We start from the raw sequence: 21,831 nt of genomic DNA, 5'->3' as shown, positions 1-21,831 counted from the left end.
AAATAAAATTTGTGCTTCAGAAACTCTAGAAAGACATGCACAAACCACTCACACAGCCCAAACAATGGTCATGTGTGGTCAGGTGACAGATATGGGTGGATGGGGAGTGGGGCCAACAACTTTAGATATTTAAAAATTTTGTTTGATTTTGGAACCATGCAAATGTATTACCTATTTACAAAATAAGACTTTTACAATATGCCTTAATGACACTCCCTTGCATGGATGTTCATTTTCTCTTATACTTCTTTAACCCAATTATGCTTTTCTAGAAACTGGACACCACTGATCCAGGTCAAAGAAAGAATGATATGTAAAGCTAAATAAGATATTTCCTGATGTGTTTTATAAAATTGATGTGATATTAATCATTTCCCCAGTGACTTTTGAGAGACCTACCAACCCATATTAAAGGCAAGTTTTGAGCTGTTCTTGGGTTCGCTTGATCCCAAAGCTGAAGAGATTGAGGAAGGAGGTTTCTCCCAGATCGTAAATTATTGAGTAAAGAAATTGCTCGGCCGGGAGCGGTGGCTCAAGCCTGTAATCCCAGCATTTTGGGAGGCCGAGACAGGCGGATCATGAGGTCAGGAGATCGAGACCATCCTGGCTAACACGGTGAAACCCCGTCTCTACTAAAAAACACGAAAAACTACCCGAGCGAGGTGGTGGGCGCCTGTAGGCCCAGCTACTCGGGAGGCTGAGGCAGGAGAATGGCGTGAACCCAGGAGGCGGAGCTTGCAGTGAGCTGAGATCCGGCCACTGCACTCCAGCCTGGGCGACAGAGCGAGACTCTGTCTCAAAAAAAAAAAAAAAAAAAAAAAAAGAAAAGAAATTGCTCAGTTAATCACCTATGAAGGCTAGGTTTTCCAGGATAATAATACAAACAGCATACCATAATCCCTTGTTAACTTTTCAAGCCTGCTCAGCAAGCATATTTTGGTGAGTATGAACAGAAACGTATCAAGTATGAGTAAAAGGAAACAACAAAACCTTGTCAGCATTTTTGAAAAAGAATACTGCTATACCTGTGTTTTATTTTAAATAAACAGGTTCTGTCATATTTTATCTTCTTGCCAGCAAATGAAGGACATTATTTCATAAAGCTTCTAAAATGTACATGAATATTTAATTAAATCATATTTCCTTGAGAAAATAAAGTTCATTCGCATTTATAGCAGACAGTTGTGAGGAGCTCATAATTGTCATAAGACCAGGGTAGCCAGTACCGGTTGCTTGTGGAACAAAACTCCTCAATTTTTAAAACTTTTTTTAAAAAATAAACATACAATCATAGGTGTTCATTTACTTTAAAAATTCTAAAGATGAAGAAAATTATTGTCTATATATTTAAGTCCTTGTATAAATTACAAAACTCAAGTTTATGTTACAGAGTCCCTTCCCCATAGGAAGCATAAAGCACTTTTGTGGTACCTTTCACCATTAAATATTTGTATCACATTGAGTTTGAGAAACCAAATAAAAGTCGATATTGCATCTTTAAGTCCAAAGAGAACATTCTTCTAAGCTGTCTCTTGTGATGAATGAGTTTCAAAAGTCATTTTGATTGCCATGATTTAACTCAATCTCAAATAAAGATATATAAAAGTAATAACACATATTGACTTCAGTAGAAATCTGAAACATCAGTGAACTGCAGACTCTTCTTGCTTGAGGTCAAAAAACACCCTTAGGAAGACAACCAAGAGTAGTTTAAGACCAGGACAACAAAATAAAATTATTACAATAATAATAATAAAAATAACAATAAAATAAAAATAACAACAACCAACAATGAGGTAAACTCCCCTTTAAAAAGGCAAAATGTGTTGCCTGGACTGTCAGGAGAGAGTTCGATTGTACCTGACACCCAAATGTTTTTCTAGCCAGAGTTCAGCCAGTTGCATGGTTGAGGCAAAAGTACTTGCCTTGGATCCTAAGCACATCTTATACTGCTTAGGGTCCAAGTTAGGATCACAATGAACTGGATGGAAAATATGCACCACTCCTACTTCTTGACTTCTAAAGGGCCTTAAGCCAGATAGAATGACTTTATTGTAGAGATCTACATCTTCTAGTCCCCAGCCTTGTATTGAGGTATCAAATCCACCTGCACCTAGAAGATCACTTTTGTAAATACAGGTGATTCCATATCCATAGTCTCTCCAAAATCCAGTCTTTTTTGAGAATACAAAGTAATCATCAGTGGGAGGATTTCCCCCATTTGTTACCTTTGGGTCATACTGGCTAAATATGATGGGATAGTACACCTGTTGTCCCTGAATTGTATTGTCTCTACATCGTTGGAGAAAGTCTCCTCTGAAGATCAAGTCAACATCACAAAATAGCAGCAAAGTGTCATTGTCAAACTGGGCAGAAGCCATTTCAAGACCAAGACCTCTGGAAAACTCTCCCTTCATTGGGATCAGGGTCATTTCTGCTTTGGGGTATTTGTTCTGGTATCCTTTTATCAGCTCAATATGCTTGCTGGAATCTTGGCCAGAATCCCTACTGAAAAGGATAATGACCAACTTTACATTCTGCTTTGGGATAAGACACATGTTTTCAAAGTTCTCCATGAATCTCAAGAAAATGTCATATCTTCCGATGAGAGGAACGAGAATGTGTATTTTCTTTTCATTGTGCCCTCCCATTTCTTTGGCACCTTGAAAAGAGGATAATATCTTTAAAGAATTAGATATAAAGGAGAATGATTGAGTTTCACTGTTAATACTCTCCACAAGACTGTTGACATCTAGCTCTTCGGTTTCTCTGAAGAAAGGCTTGCTGAACAACTGCTGAAGATAGGCATGACGTCTCACTGGCACAGTCAGTTTCCTTCCCTTGTGTCTTTTGTATAAAAGGAGCAAATCCAAAATGTACTCCACCCCGTGCATGGGGTTAACTCTACGGTAGCCATACTGAATTTCCTTGAAGTCAATGAGCCGTCCTCTGCTCTTGGCATTCTCGTTGATCATCTCCATTACCTGTAGGACAGTGTCATCCAGTGCTGTTCTTAAAATGCTACTGAGGCTCTGTCGAGGGGGCTGGTTCTCAGCTGCTGAGTATAGGAGCTTCCCTGTCAGGAACTCCCATTCTATCACTTCATTTCTCTCCCGAGGCTGGAAGTGGTTGAAAGAAGGTATCACTCCCAGCTGCTGGTCCTCTTTGCTCACTTCTGTGTTACTGAGCTTGCTCATCAGGGCACTCTCCCTGTGGAGCTGGATGGTGCGGTAGCGAAGTTCAGAAATTTTGCGGCTGAGCATGTAATTATGCAGCCTGTATTGGTATGCAGGTCTTTTGTTGGGGTGAAGTGTTATAGCTGCATGGATTTTGCTATTGTGAAGGTCTTGGATGTAACCCTTCCGATTGTGTTCATAATTTTCATGGAACAGTTGTTGCATCTGAAAAGTAAAATTAAAAAAAATCAGGATTAATTTTAAAAGATTTATTTAAAAAGAAAACCAGCAATAAACTAAAGCATCTAAATGAAAATAGTTAATACATTTTTGGTATCGTATTTCATAACAAAAATGGTTTATAATATTTATATTTTTAAAAATTAAAATAGTTTTATTATTTGTAATTGGTAGATGAAATTCCATGTACTTATCATGTACCACATGTTTTGAAGTGTGTGTGTGTATATATATATATACACACACACACACTTCCCACTATATATATACGTATATATATATGTATATATATAGTGGGATGAGTAAATCTAGCTAATTGATGTATTCATTACCTCACGTAGTTATTATTGTGGTGAGAACATTTATCATCTATTTTTTCCAGCATTTTAAAGTATACAATATATTGTTATTAACTATAGTGATCATGTTATTCAAGAGATCACTTGAATTTATTCCTCCTATCTAACTGAAATGTGGTATCATTTGTCAAAAATCTCCCCAACCCCTCTCTCCAGCTGACTCAGCCCCTGGTAACCAACATTCCACTCTCTAGTCCTATGAAATCAACTTTTTATTTCTATATACGAGTGAGAGCATAAATGTCAGGTTCATAGGCTCAAATATTGCAAATGAACCTCTAGCTATACATAAAACAAGAATTGACTATGTCCATAACCCCATAACAGATCATGGAGAAGCAGAGAGTCAGAATGGACACAGCATGAGTCTTCCAAAATAAGGAATTCACCCTAAGGAGGAAAACCAGTGACCTGTTGTTTGGAATGACAGTAAGAGGTTATTTGCCAGGGGAGTCTTAAATTTCATTTAGCATCCTGATATACTATTTTTACAGAGTAAGTTCTTGGTAAGATAAGGTGAAACAGAAACTATACTGATCTACACTCCTGATGTAAAGTATCATATCCAAAATAGACATGCTTGACACCCTTATGAAACAAAAAGGCTTTCTGCTAGTCTAGAACAAATTCACTAGTTCAGGCAGAAACAAAAATGAAAAAAAAATGTAGTTATGAGGACAAAGTTCAAACCACCAGCTGATTCTTCCTTTTCTGCTAGTCAATTAAGATACCTCCATTATACCCACTCAAGATAAGTGATTATGAAGAAGAAAAAGAAGAAAAAAGATGGGATGAGGAGAAAAAGGTGAAAAGGAAGAAAAAAGGCCAGCAGCATCATGAGATGTCTGCAAATATACTGATGAATAAGAAGAAAGAAATACTGCAAACTTAAGAATACTCATCAGAAGCAGGTACAAATTGTACACAAATTTAAAAAACAAAACCGCCTCTTCAAAAAAATAACTCAATTAATAGACAAATAAGCTTAAAAAAGATAAAAACTAAACTGGCAGAGCTAAAGAAAAAAGGGAGAAAAAAATAAAATCATTGATAGACATATTGCAAGAAGCATAAAAAGAGATTTGTGAAAAACGTAGGAAGAAGAGACTTGAAAAAATTTAGCAAAGTAATAGAAATATAAAATAGAGCTTACAGTTTGGAGAAAGGGTGGTCTTTTAAGTAATTAGTGCCAGATCAGTTGGATATTCATATAAGGGAAAAAAGTAAAAACTGATCTCCTACATCCTACAATGGATGACCTGTCGATGTAAATATAAAGGTTTATTTTAGAAAAAGGCTTTAAAAAGTTTCTAAAACTTACATGAAAATATCTGCATGACTTTAGGGTAGGTGAAGATTTTGTAAATAGGGCATAAGGCACTAACCATTAAAACAGACTAATACCTTGCATTATGTTAAAATTAAGAACTTTGTTCTTTAAAAACACCATTAGGAAAATTAAAAAGGGCAATTACAGAGCTGGAGAAAAAAATTTCAATAGATTTTATGAAAAAGAACCAGTTCCCAGAATAAATAATAAACTTGTACAAATAAGGAAAAAAGGAAGGACAAATCTAACAGAAAAATGGGAAAGAAAACTTGAAAGAGTACTTCACAAAAGAGTATGTAAATACTCAACAGAGATATAAAAACATTCTCTACTTTATTCATCATCAAGGTAAAGCAACTTAAAATGACAATGCGATAACATGATGGATCCACAAAAAAATGGCTAAAGCTAAACAGAAAGATAATACCATGCATTGTCAAGGCACTGGAAGGTTTGGAACTCTCTTACACTGCTAGTGAGAATGTAACTTGGTTCTATCACTGAGAAAACGCGTATCAACTAAAATGAACATACATATTCCCTATGACTCAGTAGTTCTCTCTTAGATATATGCCCAATAGAAATACATATATAAATACATACATACACCTACATATATATAGAAGAATTTTTATAGCTGCATTATTCATACTCCAAAACTGAAAATAACCTAAATTTACATCAAGAACAGAATAAATGTAGTATATTCATGTAATGAAAAACAATACGTCAATTAAATACTTGAAATACTACTCACAACATGGATGAATCTCACAAACAAATGAAAGAAGCCATATAACAAAATAATACACTTTGTATGATTCCATTTATGTGAAATTCAGAAACAGGTAAGCTAACCTATACGGTTTGCTGTTGGAATAATGATCAAGAATCAAGAGGTTTTGTAGTTCTCCTTGAAGAGGTCCTTCACATCCCTTGTAAGTTGGATACCTCGGTATTTTATTCTCTGTGAAGCAATTGTAAATGGGAGTTTACTCATTATTTCGCTCTCTGTTTGTCTGTTATTGGTGTATAAGAAAGCTTGTGATTGTTGCACATTGATTTTGTATGCTGAGACTTTGCTGAAGTTGCTTATCAGGTTAAGGAGATTTTGGGTTAAGAGAATGGGGTTTTCTAAATATACAATCATGTCATCTGCAAATGGGTTTTCTAAATATACAATCATGTCATCTGCAAACAGGGACAATTTCACTTCCTCTTTTCCAATTGAATACCCTTTATTTCTTTCTCCTGCCTGATTGCCGTGGCCAGGACTTCCAACATTATGTTGAATTGGAGGGGTGAGAGAGGGAATCCCTGTCTTGGGCCAGTTTTCAAAGGGAATGTTTCCTGGTTTTGCCCATTAAGTATGATATTGGCTGTGAAGCACTTCACGTCTAAAACACCAAAAGAAATGGCAACGAAAGCCAAAATTGACATATGGAATTTAATTAAACTAAAGAGCTTCTGCACAGTAAGAGAAACTACCATCATAGTGAACAGGCAACCTACAGAACAGGAGAAAAATTTTGCAATCTACTCATCTGACAAAGGGCTAATATCCAGAATCTACAAAGAACTCAAAACAAATTTACAAGAAATAAAAAAACATCAAAAAGTGGGTGAAGAATATGAACAGACACTTCTCAAAAGAAGACACTTATGCAGCCAACAGACACATGAAAAAATGCTCATCGTCACTGACCATCAGAGAAATGCAAATCAAAACCACAATGAGATACCATCTCACGCCAGTTAGAATGGTGAAAATTAAAAAGTCAGGAAGCAACAGGTGCTGGAGAGGATGTGGAGACATAAGAACACTTTTACACTGTTGGTGGGACTGTAAACTAGTTCAACCATTGTGGAAGACAGTGTGGCAATTCCTCAAGGATCTAGAACTACAAATACCATTTGACCCAGTCATCCCATTACTGGGTATATACCCAAAGGATTATAAATCGTGCTGCTATAAAGACACATGCACACGTACGTTTATTGTGGTACTATTCACAATAGCAAAGACTTGGAACCAACCCAAATGTCCATCAATGATAGACTGGATAAAGAAAACATCACACATATACACCATGGAATACTATGCAGCCATAAAAAAGGGTGAGTTCATGTCCTTTGTAGGGACATGGATGAAGCTGGAAACCACCATCCTCAGCAAACTATCTCAAGGACAAAAAACGAAGTACCACATGTTCTCACTCATAGGTGGGAATTGAACAATGAGAACACTTGGACACAGGAAGGGGAACATCACACACTGAGGCCTGTCATGGGGTAGGGGTGGGGGGAGGGATAGCATTAGGAGATATACCTAATGTAAATGATGAGTTAATGGGTACAGCACACCAACATGGCACATGTATACATATGTAACAAACCTGCACATTGTGCACATATACCCTAGCACTTAAAAGTATAATGAAAAAAAAAAAAAAGAAATTTCAGAACTATATACATAAAAATAAATCCACAGCAGTCCGGGAAATCTAAAAAAAAAAAAAAAAAAAAAAAGAGAAGCTTCTGGAGTAGTGCTGGTAATGTTCTTTTATTTATCCAGGTAGTGGTCATATGTGTACATTTAAGGTGTGAACACTCACTGAACTGCTGCTTAAGATACACTTATCTGCTATACTCCAATTAATGAAGGATTTATTTTGAAAGTATGCATATATATGTATGTTCATAAATGTGTGTGGATATGTGGGCTTGGAGAGAGAGACAGAGACAGACAGAGAGATAGAGAGACAGAAAAAGAGAGAAAGAGAGAGACACACACACACACACACACACACACACAGAGAGAGAGAGAGAGAGAGAGAGAGAAGATACCAGAGAGATTTTCCCAGAGAAGGTGACTTAAAAGGGAGATGACTAATACCATGGCAGATTCTTTACCCACGGTATTTCACCTGATTCATTTTCTAAACTTGGACAAATTTTTACTAACAGATAAACAAACATCATTTGCCTTTGAAGAATATAACAGTAGATACTTTGAGAAAGATTTTGGACTTGATTTAAGATGCAGTAGCTTGGTTGCATACAATTTTTTTTTATTTTCTGAAAACACATGACAACTTTAATATGAAACTTTTGATCAATGTTAAATCAAATTATACCCATAATTTGCAGTGGCCTATATATCTCAATTTGTGTAGTATTAATATGTTTTACCTAAAATTGCTTCAATATTTTACACTATGTAACATCCCAAGGATTTTTTTCTTTCTATGTAGGAAGGTAAAACAAATTCTGATAATGTATAAATTACTAATTATACCATCTCTAAAGAATATTGGCTCTCTGAAACTATTCTTTCTTAGGGCATGCTTTACATTACTAAGAAAAGGATAAATGCTAAAATAAATTTTAAAAATTGCTCAGGAGTGAGCTGTTAAATTGCAGGCTTGTCCAGCTCCTTTAGTGATATTGAAGTGATTAATCGCACACAATTTGATAAAAATGACATTATGTTATAAAATAAATAATATTTTAGTATTGAAATGTCTAAGTAACTTACATCATCATTTCTGCTGTCTATATGGTGCTTATGTTGCCAACATATCCCTTTGCATAAATATCATAAGTGAGGAAAGACAGTGGTAGGGATGATTTTTTTTTGTTTGAGATGGAGTCTCGCTCTGTCGCCCAACCTGGAGTACAGTGGTGCCATCTCGGCTCACTGCAAGCTCCACCTCCCGGGTTCACGCCATTCTCCTGCCTCAGCCTCCCTAGTAGCTGGGACTACAGGCGCCCGCCACCATGCCTGGCTAATTTTTTGTATTTTTAGTAGAGACGGGGTTTCACCGTGTTAGCCAGGATGGTCTCGATCTGCTGACCTCATGATCCGCCCGCCTTGGCCTCCCAAAGTGCTGGGATTACAGGTGTGAGCCACCGCGTCCGGCCGGGACAATCTTTAAAAGCAGTGCATTCATACATACTCTAGGTAGAAATGATGAGTGCATCCCGAATTTATGTTATTTGCCATTAAGAATCATAGAGCATATCCTAATTTGCTATAGAGGGATGTCCAATTTATACAAGATAAAAGGGAGAATGTTTAAAAGCTTGGCTATGGAATCAGGGTATGGATTTGAATACTTGCCTCACCATTTCTAAGCCTCCAGTCTAAATCTCAGTTTCCTTCTCTATAAAATGGGAAAATGTCAAATATCTCAAAGGAGATTGAAGCATTATTAAATTTAAAAAACTATATAAAGTGCTTAGCGTTGTGTCTGGCGAATAGAATGCACTCAATAAATGACAGCTGTGTGTAAATAGCACTTTAACAAACCTCCTTCTGAGATTGTGCTTTTTAGCTAGGAGTCTTCAGAGAATGAGATTCATACCCTTTAGTTCACTTAATTCATCTTTGTTCATTTATGGAAATGCATGGGAATAATTATAAATTTGGCCACATACTCAGTATTTCAATGCATCTAGCATGCCATTTAGGTGCCTTACTATGAGAAACACAAATTATTGTGGGGATTTCAGAAAACTACAATTCATGGAAACAGAATTATTCAACCAAGTGTCTACTGAGAGTGATGAGAATAAAATTAAAACTAGAATTCTCATGATTTTCAGTTTTGCTATAGATCGTGATACATTTTGAATGTAGCAACATTGTTCTAAGAAAAAAGCGTGTAAAATTTATTTTAAAAATTATATTAATTTGCTTGAAATAATTAAGAACCTCTAGTTTACGCTGGCTTCATTTCCTTTAAAGAATTATCAGTTGATTTCATGGAACCTCCAGAACATTACACTGCAAAGAAAAATCATTTCACAACAACAAAATCACAGCAGCAATGAACACCAGTGTGTCCCAACTGACGCCAGTGCTTTAAGTGTATCACACGTGATCTCACCCTCTGAGAAAGATTATCTGAGAGGCTCTAGGAAAATCTTCTATAAAAAACCTAACAGAAGAAGAATAAATGCCAAGAGGCAGTTGTATGTTGAATTATTTAGTCTTCTACCGTATTAAACTTTCATTACCCTTCTTAGAATTATTAATAATGAAAACATAGCATAGGTCATTTCTGAAATGATCATAGCTATATAAATGAGAAACTTTTTTTTTTTGTTTTCTTGAGATGGGCTCTCACTCTGTCGCCCAGGCTGGAATGCAGTGGCCTGATCTCTGCTCATTGCAGTGCTCCTGGGCTCATGCAATCCTCCCACCTCAGCCTCCTGAGTAGCATGCCACTGCACCTGGCTAATTTTTCAATTTTTTTTTTGTAGAGTTGGGTCTCACTATGTTGCCTAGGCTGGTCTTGGACTTCTTGGCTCAAGTCATCCTCCCACCTCAGCCTCCCAAGGTCTGGGATTACAGGCATGAGGCACCATGCCCAGTCTTAAATGAGAAACTTCAAAATCTTAAAAAGAAACAAAAACAAAAACAAAACAGTTAGGAGTTGATTACTAACAGGCACAAGGTAACTTTCGGAGCAATGGAAAGTTTGTAAAACTAGATTGTGGTAATGATTGTGTAACTGTATAAACTTATCAAATATCAGTAAAATGTAGTACATATAAGGAGAAAATTTTGTGGAATGTAAATTATACATTGATGAGGCTATTTAGAAAACAATAGGGAATGCTAAAAATAAAATACCGCTAACTCTAGCTTTAAAAACAAAGAGATGGAATAATACATAGTCACCAAAATACCTTTAGTCACCAAAATATTTTTGGAATTTCCAAAAGGTATAGAAAGAATTAAACACTTAAACCCTAGCTTCATGAAGCAGGTTTAATCTGAAGCAGCAGAGAAAATCTATGTCTTTTCTTTGTGGAAATCAGCAAGCTAAGAATTATAGCAAACACTCCTACCAAAATAAATCTATGGTGAATAGCTTGTCCAGGAATAATGCAGTTTTTTTCAGAGATGAGTCATTTATCTAAAAAAGAAAAACAGTGTAACACTGACACGAAGTATCAAAAAAAATTAGATGAAAAACTACCACTGCCTTTTCCCACCAGAAAAAAAGCCATGAAATTGAGAAAAACATTAGGCACCTGTTTTTGAAAATGTATGAAGCATCTGCCTCTATCTTCATAAACAACAAAGCAGAAATATAAGATCTCAGGGGTGTGATGCTAAGATGAAATGTCAGCTCAAAGAACAAAGAAATAAAGAAATAATTAAAAAATAAAGTCTATCACAGGCATGAAAATAAAATCAGAAAAAAACACACACTGTGGAAAGCTATTATTAAGGTATAGAAGGGCAGAAATTAGGAAAACTAAGGAAAATGAAATAGAAATAAAGAGTTAATGACAGTTGAAAGAGAAATCATACTGATAGGAGGGTAGGCTAAGAAAAGCCAAAAACATACTTAGAGTGACTGAAAAAAAAATAAAACAGAAGACATAAAGATACAATTTAAGAAACTGTTATTAAAATAAAAGGAGTATCGTATCTACATTAAATGTACGTCTTACAGTGTGTGCCAGATAAAATCAACCCGGAATGTTCAATAAAAGAACAAAATCCTTTGGAAGGTAGATAAAAAGTTCAAGTCGACTTCTGAATAAAAGTGGTAGATTTAACAGTAATTTCCACATTTACTATTTATTGAATTCAATGAGGACAGTAATAAAGTGATTCTTTAAAGGTATACACAAAAACATAGGGAATAAAAGAAGGGGAGGACACGATAATTGTGGAAGTTGACTGCACACATATAAGTGGTAATAGATTTAGCAAAGTGTAGAAAACTGAATTGTAGACTTGCAATGGGCAAAGCCAAGAATAAACTTGAACTGAATCTTAGAAACCCTTATTGGAACCTCCAGAAACAGGAGTAAAATTTTGTAGAGTGAAAATAATCAGTCAGATTGTGCAGCCAGACCCTCTCTGAGCAAAAAAGTAATATTAACCAACTTAATATTCATTTTCCATCATCTCTGAATTAAGCGATATCCTTATCACTGTTGACAAAACCAAGTCACTTTTTCAAAGTTTCTCATCAGATTTTCAACCCTTATGCTCAATCTTGAGCAGTTTATAAGGATAGAAGCCATCTCTACAGAAATTAAGAATATGGCCGGGCGCGGTGGCTCGTGCCTGTAATCCCAGCACCTTGGGAGGCCGAGACGGGCGGATCACGAGGTCAGGAGATCGAGACCATCCTGGCTAACCCCGGTGAAACCCCGTCTCTACTAAAAAATACAAAAAACTAGCCGGGCGAGGTGGCAGGCGCCTGTAGTCCTAGCTATTAAGGAGGCTGAGGCGGGAGAATGGCGTGAAACCGGGAGGTGGAGCTTGCAGTGAGCTGAGATCGCACCATTCACTCCTGCCTGGATGACAGAGCAAGACTCTGTCTCAAAAAAAACAAAAACAAAACAAACAAAAAAACAAAACAAAACAAAAGACCACAAGTAGATCCATATTTATCCATGTTTATATGTTTTATATCTATCCACACATAATCACACATATCAAGTATACATGTAGAAAACCCAAAACATAAAATGCATCAAGATTAAAATATAACAAATTTCAAAATGCAAAACAAGAGTTGGAAAATAAAGGTAATAAAATCTCCTAGAAAGTTAAGCAAAAAGACAAAACTGAAAAATACGTGGGAAAAGTTTTAAGAATTACAGGAACAGTTCAGGAGATACAATATCCAAATAACAGTAGTTCCAGAATGAGTGAGCAGAGAAACAGAGAGGAAAAGCTATCAACATAATAATTCAAGAAAATTTCCACAAAATGCAACAGATAAAGGGCTTGAGTTTCCAAATTCAAAGGGCTTATTCTATAAAAGCTAAATCTGATGAAATTAGACCCATATGAAGCATACCCCTGTGAAATTTTAGAGCCTTGAGGCAGAGGATATGTTAGATGCCTCCTGGGAGGATAGTGATAAAAGGCTCAAAAAGCAGTATGTCTATAGACTTCTCAATGAAAACTGGAAGTACAAAAAGTAATGAAATAGTCATTTCAAAATACAGATGAAAATGGCTTCAAACCAGAATTCTATAGCTAAACAAGACATCAATGAAGTGTTAGGAGAAAATAAGGTCATTGCTGTACCTCAAAGAACTATCTTTCAAGCTCATTTCTCAGAGAACTGTTAATAGCTTTGTTATTCCCAAGCAGAGAGGAAATCAGGAAAGAGAAGACATGGTGCAAATGGGAACATAAAGGGCAACCAACGGATATTCCAGCAGGTCAGAAGGCAAAAGGAAGGGATTGTTCAGAAAATGAAATTGATAGAAAACCCAGTAAATCTGGAGAAGCAGTTAGTAAAGAATATAAAAAATGAATATATATATACACACACATATACACACTATATACATACTCATATATATGTATGAAAAATTATTATGTGCCCCTTATGAAGTATAGGGAGTCAAGGACAGGATACACATGTGTGATTGTGTAACTTAGTTAACTTAGTAAAGTTAACTAAGTCAATAGCAAATGACTAAAACTGGAAAATGAAGAAAAAACACAAGGAAGTTATTAGAGATGTCATAATCAAAATAACAAGTATTTTAATTCAATCTTTTTTTTATACTTTAAGTTCTGGGATACATGAGCAGATACATGTTACATAGGTATACAGGTGCCATGGTGGTTTGCTGCACTCATCAACCTGTCACCTACATTAGGTATTTATTGTAATGCTATCCCACCTCTAGCACCCCACTCCTCGACAGGCCCTGGTGTGTGATGTTCCCCTCCCTGTGTCCATGTGTTCTCATTGTTCAACTCCCACTATGAGTGAGAACATGCGGTGTTTGGTTTTCTGTTCCTGTGTCAGTTTGCTGAAAATGATAGATTCCAGCTTCATCCATGTCCCTGCAAAGGACATGAACTCATCCTTTTTTATGGCTGCATAGTATTCCATGGTGTATATGTGTGACATTTTCTTTATCCAGTCTATCATTGATGGGCATTTGGGTTGGTTCCAAGTCTCTGCTACTGTGAATAGCACTGCAGTAAACATATGTGTGCATGTGTCTTTATAGTAGGATGATTTAAAATCCTTTGGGTATATACCCAGTAATGGGAATGCTGGGTCAAATGGTTCTAGAACCTTGTAGATTTGCCACACTGTCTTCCACAATGGTTGAACTAATTTACACTCCCAACATTAGTGTAAAAGCATTACTATTTCTCCACATCCTCTCCAGAATCTGTTGTTTCCTGACTTTTTATTGATCACCATTCTAACTTGTGTGAGATGATACCTCATTGTGGTTTTGATTTGCATTTTTCTAATGACCAGTGACTAGGGGCTTTTTTTCATGTTTGTTGGCTGCATAAATGTCTTCTTTTAAGAAGTGTCTGTTCATATCCTTCACCCACTTTTTGATAGGGCATTTGATTTTTCCTGTAAATTTGTTTAAGTTCCTTATAGATTCTGGATATTAGCCCTTTGTCAGATGGACAGATTGCAAAAATTTTCTCCCATTCTGTAGGTTGTCTGTTCACTCTGATGACAGTTTCTTTTACTGTGCAGAAACTCTTTAGTTTAATTAGATCCCATTTGTCAATTTTGGCTTTTGTTGTCATTGCTTTTGGTGTTTAATCATGAAGTCTTTTCCTATGCCTATGTCCTGAATGGTATGGCCTAGGTTTTCTTCTAGGGTTTCTATGGTTTTAGGTCTTACATTTAAATCTTTAATCCATCTTGAGTTAATTTATAAGGTGTAACGAAGGGGTCCAGTTTCAGTATTCTGCATATGGCTAGCCAGTTTTCCCAACACCATTTATTAATAGGAAATTCTTTCCCCATTGCTTGTTTTTGTCAGGTTTGTCAAAGATCAGATGGTTGTAGATGTGTGGCATTGTTTCTGAGGCCTCTATTCTGTTTCATTGGTCTACATATGTGTTTTGGTACCAGTACCATACTGTTTGGGTTACTGTAGCCTTGTAGTATAGTTTGAAGTCAGGTGGCATGATGCCTCCAGTTTTGTTCTTTTTGCTTAGAATTTTCTTGGCTATACAGGCTGTGTTTTGGTTCCATATGAAATTTAACGTAGTTTTTTCTAATTCTGTGAAGAAAGTCAATGGTAGCTTGACGTGAATAGCATTGAATCTATAAATTACTTTTGGCAGTGTGACCATTTTCACCATATTGATTCTTCCTATCCATGAGCATGGAATGTTTTTCCATTTGTTTGTGCCCTCTCTTATTTCCTTGAGCAGTGGTTTGTAGTTCTCCTTGAAGAGGTCCTTCACATCCTCTGTAAGTTTTATTCCTGGGTATTTTATTCTCTTTGTAGCATTTGTGAATGGGGGTTTACTGATGATTTGGTTCTCTATTATTGGTGTATAGAAATGCTTGTGATTTTTGCACATTGATTTTTGTATCCTGAGACTTTGCTGAAGGGCATTACATATTGGTAATGGGATCACTGAAACAAGAAGAGCTAACTACCTGAAATATATATGCACCCAATACAGGAGCACCCAGATTCATAAAGCAAGTTCTTAGAGACCTACGAAGAGACTGAGATTCCCATACAATAATAGTGGGAGACTTAACACCCCACTGTCAATATTAGACAGATCAATGAGACAGAAAATTAACAAGCGTATTCAGGACTTGAACTCAGCTCTGGACCAAGCGGACCTAATAGACATATACAGAACACTCCACCCCAGATGAACAGAATATACATTCTTCTCAGCACCACATTGCACTTATTCTAAAATTGACCACATAATTGGAAGTAAAACACTCCTCAGCCAACGCAAAAGAACGGAAATCATAACAGTCTCTCAGACTACAGTGCAATCAAATTAGAGCTCGGGGTTAAGACACTCACTCAGACTGCACAACTACACGGAAGCTGATAAGCAAAGTCATCAATTTTTTTAAAATTTTTTCTCCTAAATGACTATTGGGTAAATAGCAGAATTAAGACAGAAACAAATAAGTTCTTTGAAACCAAAGAGAACAAAGGCCCAACATACCAGAATCTCTGGGACACAGCTATAGCAGTGTTAAATGTATAGCATTCAATGCTGATAGGAGAAAGCAGGAAAGATCTAAAATCTACACCTTAATGTCACAATGAAAAGAACTAGAGAGGCAAGAACAAACAAATTCAAAAGCTAGCAGAAGACAAGAAATAATTAAGATCAGAACGGAACTGAAGGCTACAGAGGCACAAAAAGCCCTTCAGAAAATCAATGAATCCAGGAGCTGGTTTTTTGAAAAGATGAACAAAATAAGATAGACAGCTAACAAGACTAATAAAGAAGAAAAGAGAGAAGAATCAAATAGATGCAATTAAAAAATGATAAAGGGGATATGACCACTGATCCCACAGAAATACAAACTACCATCAGAGAATACTATAAACACCTCTATGCAAATAAACTGGAAACTCTAGAAGAAATGGATAAATTCCTGGACACATGCACCTTCCCAAGACTAAACCAGGAAGAAGTCGAATCCCTGAATAGACCAATAACAAGTTCTGAAATGGAGGCAGTAATTAATAGCCTACCAAACTAAAAAAGCCCAGGACCGACAGATTCACAACTGAATTCTGCCAGAGGTACAAAGAGGAGCTGGTACCATTCCTTCTGAAACAATTCCAAACACTTGAAATGGAGGGACTCCTCCCTAACTCATTTTATGAGGCCAGCATCGTCCTGATACCAAAGCCTGGCAGACACAACAAAAAAAGAAAATTTCAGGCCAATATCCCTGATGAACATTGATGTGAAAATCCTCAATAAAATACTGACAAACCAAATCCAGCAGCACATCAAAAGGCTTATCCACTATGATCAAGTCAGCTTCATCCCTGGGATGCAAGGCTGGTTCAACATATGCAAATCAATAAATGTAACCAATCACGTAAACAGAACCGATGACAAAAACCACAGGATTATCTCAACGGATGCAGAAAAGACCTCTGATAAAATTCAACCCCTCTTCATGCTAAAAACTCTCAATAAACTACGTATTGATGGAACGTATCTCAAAATAATAAGTTATTTATGACAAACTCACAGCTAATATCATACTGAATGGGCAAAAGTTGGAAGCATTCTCTTTGAAAACTGGCACAAGGATGCCCTCTCTCACCACTCCTATTCAACATAGTATTGGAAGTTATGACCAGGGCAATCAGGCAAAACAAAGAAATAAAGTGTAATCAAATAGGAAGAGAGGAAGTCAAATTGTCTGTTTGCAGATGACATGATTGTATATTTAGAAAACCCCATCCTCTCAGCCCAATATCTCCTTAAGCTGATAAGCAACCTCATCAATCTTTTTTGAAAATCAAAATTGTTTAAAAATTTTGAAAAAAGTCAAAATTTAGCATTTTGATCCAAACTCTGGATTTGCATTATAAATTCAAAGGATCACTTAAGGTTTTAACAAATATACATGTCATGTGTCTTTGATAAAAATTAGGTTACACTAAATAATCATCTGTGTAACATACACATTTTGATAAGTATTATCCATAACCGAGAGACTTATGTTAGAAATTTTCCTGTATCTTCGGAAAGGGACCCACACTTGATAAAAAAGGAGCTGTTTCCTTTCGTTGTTCTCACTTAAAGGAGCCCAGGCACCTTTCCTTCCTAGAATCTCTTCTCCTTGTTGCCTGCCAGGCCTCTTGTTTTCTCTTTCTTCCATCCTGTCAATACACTATTAACTCTGAATTACATCACAAATGTTGCCACCTTTTTCAACTACATGTGAGAAATTCTATTCTATAAATAACTCAGAAATCCTCCAAGTGTATGTCTTAATTACCCCAATCTCCTTCTGTCTTGTACTATAGATGTTTGTCATTTCTCTCTTATAAGTCTATAAATATCCTGAAGGAAAGGAACAGGCCTTTTCCATGTATGTCTCATTGTAATTCAGGGGGGTGCATGTGCATTGCAACAAAGTGCTTAGATTCTGGAGCCAGATGCCATGGATGGAGCCAGGCTCTAAAACTTAATGAACATGTGACCTTGGACAAATCCTTTAACTTTTTGCCTCAGTTTAACTATTTGTAAAGTAAGAAATACAATAAATAGTATATACCTCATAGCATGGCTGTTAGTGTTAAATGAGTACTTGTATTTGAAACATTTAGAAAAGAATGTGGTATATTGTAACCGTTTAGTTATTATTGTATATAATTAGTTATTATTATTGTAGTTGTTATCTTTGTAGTTGTTGAAATTTGTTTTTATATTATTAATGTAGGTATTGAATACATGAGTACATGAAAATGGTCTTGATTAAATTTGCCTTAGAGAATGATTCAAATATATTTACAACAGCTATCATTTGACTTCAGATCATAATTTGAAAACTAAGAAACTAAATTATCTCTGTTGAAATGAAAGAGAAATAAGAGGCCATACTATTATGGATAAAGCTGTTTGTGAACATCTTTGGTCTTCTCTATGAAGGAAAAAAGTCTCCTTAATTTACTTATGTAAAGAAGTTACTTCAATCTGAAAGCTTTTTTGTTTTCATTAAGCCACTACTTTTTTTTTTTTAATTTATTTTTTTTTTTTATTTAAGAGAAGGGAACCTCTAACTTGGAAAAATCTGTTTGTATCTCTTCTTAGATATGAGATGAAGGAGGATTTGGGAGATATGAGATGAAGGAGGCATTCTTTTACTAGGAAGTGAAGACTCTGCAAATTAGAAAAATTGTGAAGGCATATAAGAAAATAAAAAATCATTTAAGTGGTGTACAATATAATGGTGAATATGTACCTACGGGTTCAGTAATTTGCTTTGCAAATATTTAAACCCATTTTATTTTCAATGATTTAGTTACATAACTAAATGGAGAGTTGTATTATCCTTAATGAAAATGACAGTAATCTTTCTTTTATAAGACTAGTGAATATAAAAATTCTAAGTAAAATAGTGAATTTTCAAATTAACACAATTGTTTGTCCTCAATTATTGTCTGCAGATATTAACAGTAAGATTCCTAAAATTTGCCCTACTTCTCTGGTAATAATGGTAAAATTAAAAAAAAAATCCTGATTCTCAATATTAAAGAAAAGAAATAATTTGAGGGAAAATAAATATACATATTTCATTCTATAATTATGGAAAGAATGAAAACATGTTAAAAGGTGTATATAGCTTGAATGAATTGTTTAAAGCAATGATCTGGTATAAAAATAATAGGGTATGCTCTTCTTCATATCATGTATGCATATTTTTCATATAAAATAAGAACATTTTGCTACTAAGATTTATAAAAATAATAGCACCTTGATAATAGATACATCTGATCTATAAACTCTACTTTTGAATTCACTATACGATGTGTGATAAAATTGCATGAAACTAAGTCCATGTGTGTATACATGCACACAAACGCCCATACACAGAGTACTTGCAAAACTAAGAAAATCTGAATAAGATCAGTGGATTATATCCATGTCCTGGTTGTGATACTTGAGTATAGTTTTGCGAGATGTTATCAGTGAGAGAAACTGGATAAAGGACACATGGAATCTCTTGGTATTATTTTTTACAACTGTATGTGAATTGATAATTATTTCAAAACAAAAGGTTAAATTAAAAAAATAATGATGCAAAACAAAAATTTGTCTCTTGCCTCTCTCTCTTTTTAAAGGAAATCCCTCCCCAAATATATTAGTAGCAGTATTGAAAACATGTAGTACAAAGGCTATAGATGTGATTTTTGTTGCTGCCTTTTTTCTTGGTGAGTCCACTATTTTGAATAAATTTGAATTTGAAAGATAATAAGAGAGCAGTGCATTTTCAAATTATTTTCAGTCCCATCAGCTTTCTCCATGTTTGTTATAAATTTAAGTTGTCATAAACTTAAGTTTCCTGAAAGCATTTTATATTTGTGAATATCCTTTTAAAGTAACTTTTAAAAAATCTTAAAATTTCCTTTCCTTTTGAAATCTTATTGCTTGCTACAATATGGATGAAACGTGAGGACATTATACTAAGTGAAATAAGCCAGTCACAAAAAGACAAATACTCTATGATTCCACTTATAAGAAATATCTAAAGTAGTCAGAATTATAGAAATAGAAAATAGAATGGCAGTTTCCAGGAGCTGGAGTGAGAAGAAAATGGGGAGTTGCTGTTCCGGCACGGAGTTTCAGTTTTGCAAGATAAAAAAGTTCTACAGATGTGTTGCACAACACATGAATATAGTTGACACTACTGAACTGTACACTTCAAAAGAGTTCAATGTGGCCAGGCACGGTGGCTCACGCCTGTAATCCCAGCACTTTGGGAGGCTAAGACAAGCAGATCGCCTGAGTCCAGAATATTGAGACCAGCCTGGGCAACATGGCGAAACCCCATCTCTAAAAAAATAGAAAAATTAGCTGGGCGTGGTATCACACACCTGTAGTCCCAGCTACTTGGGAGGCTGAAGTGGGAGGATGGTTTGAGCCTGGGAGGTCGAGGCTGCAGTGAGTTAAGATGGTGCCACTGCACTCCAGCCTGGGTGGCAAAGTGAGCCCCTGTCTCAACTATCTCAAAAAAAAAAAAAAAAGAAAAGAAAAAAAAAAGGAGTTAAACAAAAAACAATTCTTTTTCTTCACTTTTTATTTTACACAACTTTCATCTTTTTCTAAAAGTGAATGCATGTCACACTCTGGCCAATTAACATATTTTGTTATAAATGTTTCCTTCTGGATTAGCTTTATTCATGGGCAAGATCTCTCTTGTAACAGGAAAAAAAAATGGTTTCCTTTGACCATAGGCTCATATTTTGCACACTAGAATCCTAGAGAAAGAAAAGCAGACCTCACCACCCAGACAGGGCAGAAAAGTGACACAAGAAAAACCGAGTGCTATTGAGAGCACTGAACACAGCACTGAGCTATGCCTAAGGCCAGAGCACACTCAGACTTTCCGGCTTCCTAGGACTATAGTTTCTTCTTTATTCCAGTTAGTTCAGCTGTGGTTCTGTCACTTGTACCACAAAGCATCCTGTCAAAAACAACCTGATAAGTGAAGTTGCAATTTCAGCTTGGTACTAGTGCTCTGTATGGTTTTGAAGAAAGTTTGCCTTCTGTTTAATTAGTTAGTTCAGTCTTGGTTGAAATCCAAGTAACAATCTGATATGGGTAATCTGCACCATTAAAACTGACACATTTTTCCTGTTTCTTTTTTTCTTTTTTTCTTTTTTTTATAGCTATTTTAGTTTTTTAAAAACCTGTCAGACAACACAGAAAATAGCTTGCAGATAACAACTCTTATATGTGATGAAGATTTCTCAGAAAGATATATTCTATACAATTTAAAAACACTTTCAGACAACATGGAAAATAGCTCATAGATATTAACTCTCAATCTCTGACATAGATTTCTCAGCAGAGTATATTCTGGATACCTGATGTCTTAGACAAATACCAAAGAGATTAAAAATCTTAAAGAAATCACTAAGATCATCAGATTTGTTTATAATGGTATAATGACACATAATCATTTGTTAGTTTAAATAAACCCATATGCCTTAATTAAAACTATCCTTTTAGAATTAAAATATTACTCTAATAAGAAAAAAAATCTAATGATAACTGAACTTAACTGCTCATCTATCTGCCTGATTTAGCCTGACATACACATATTCAGAGAGTGACTATATAGATACTTCCTGAGATACAGTTAAGATAACACTAGATGATTCTTTAAATCTACACATTTCTCTTCCTCCAAGGCCTTTGAAAAAATTTGGTAAACTTTCAAGT

General features: G+C 35.5%; 1 protein-coding gene across 1 annotated transcript in view; it reads right to left on the bottom strand.

Moving 5' to 3' along the window:
• Positions 1–1,000: 1,000 nt before the first annotated feature.
• Positions 1,001–21,831, bottom strand: part of CHSY3 (chondroitin sulfate synthase 3) — a 288,946-nt gene continuing 268,115 nt past the window's right edge. Inside the window, exon 3 of the mRNA XM_001099447.5 lies at positions 1,001–3,401. Within this exon, the coding sequence (XP_001099447.5) occupies positions 1,839–3,401 (1,563 nt within the window). The 3' untranslated portion in view covers positions 1,001–1,838. The remainder of the gene's footprint in view (positions 3,402–21,831) is intronic.

Source organism: Macaca mulatta, chromosome 6, assembly GCF_049350105.2.
Source record: "Macaca mulatta isolate MMU2019108-1 chromosome 6, T2T-MMU8v2.0, whole genome shotgun sequence".
NCBI classification, from domain to species: Eukaryota; Metazoa; Chordata; class Mammalia; order Primates; family Cercopithecidae; genus Macaca; species Macaca mulatta.
Note: the sequence above shows the minus strand (reverse complement) of the source record. Positions and strands in the feature narration are given on the sequence as shown.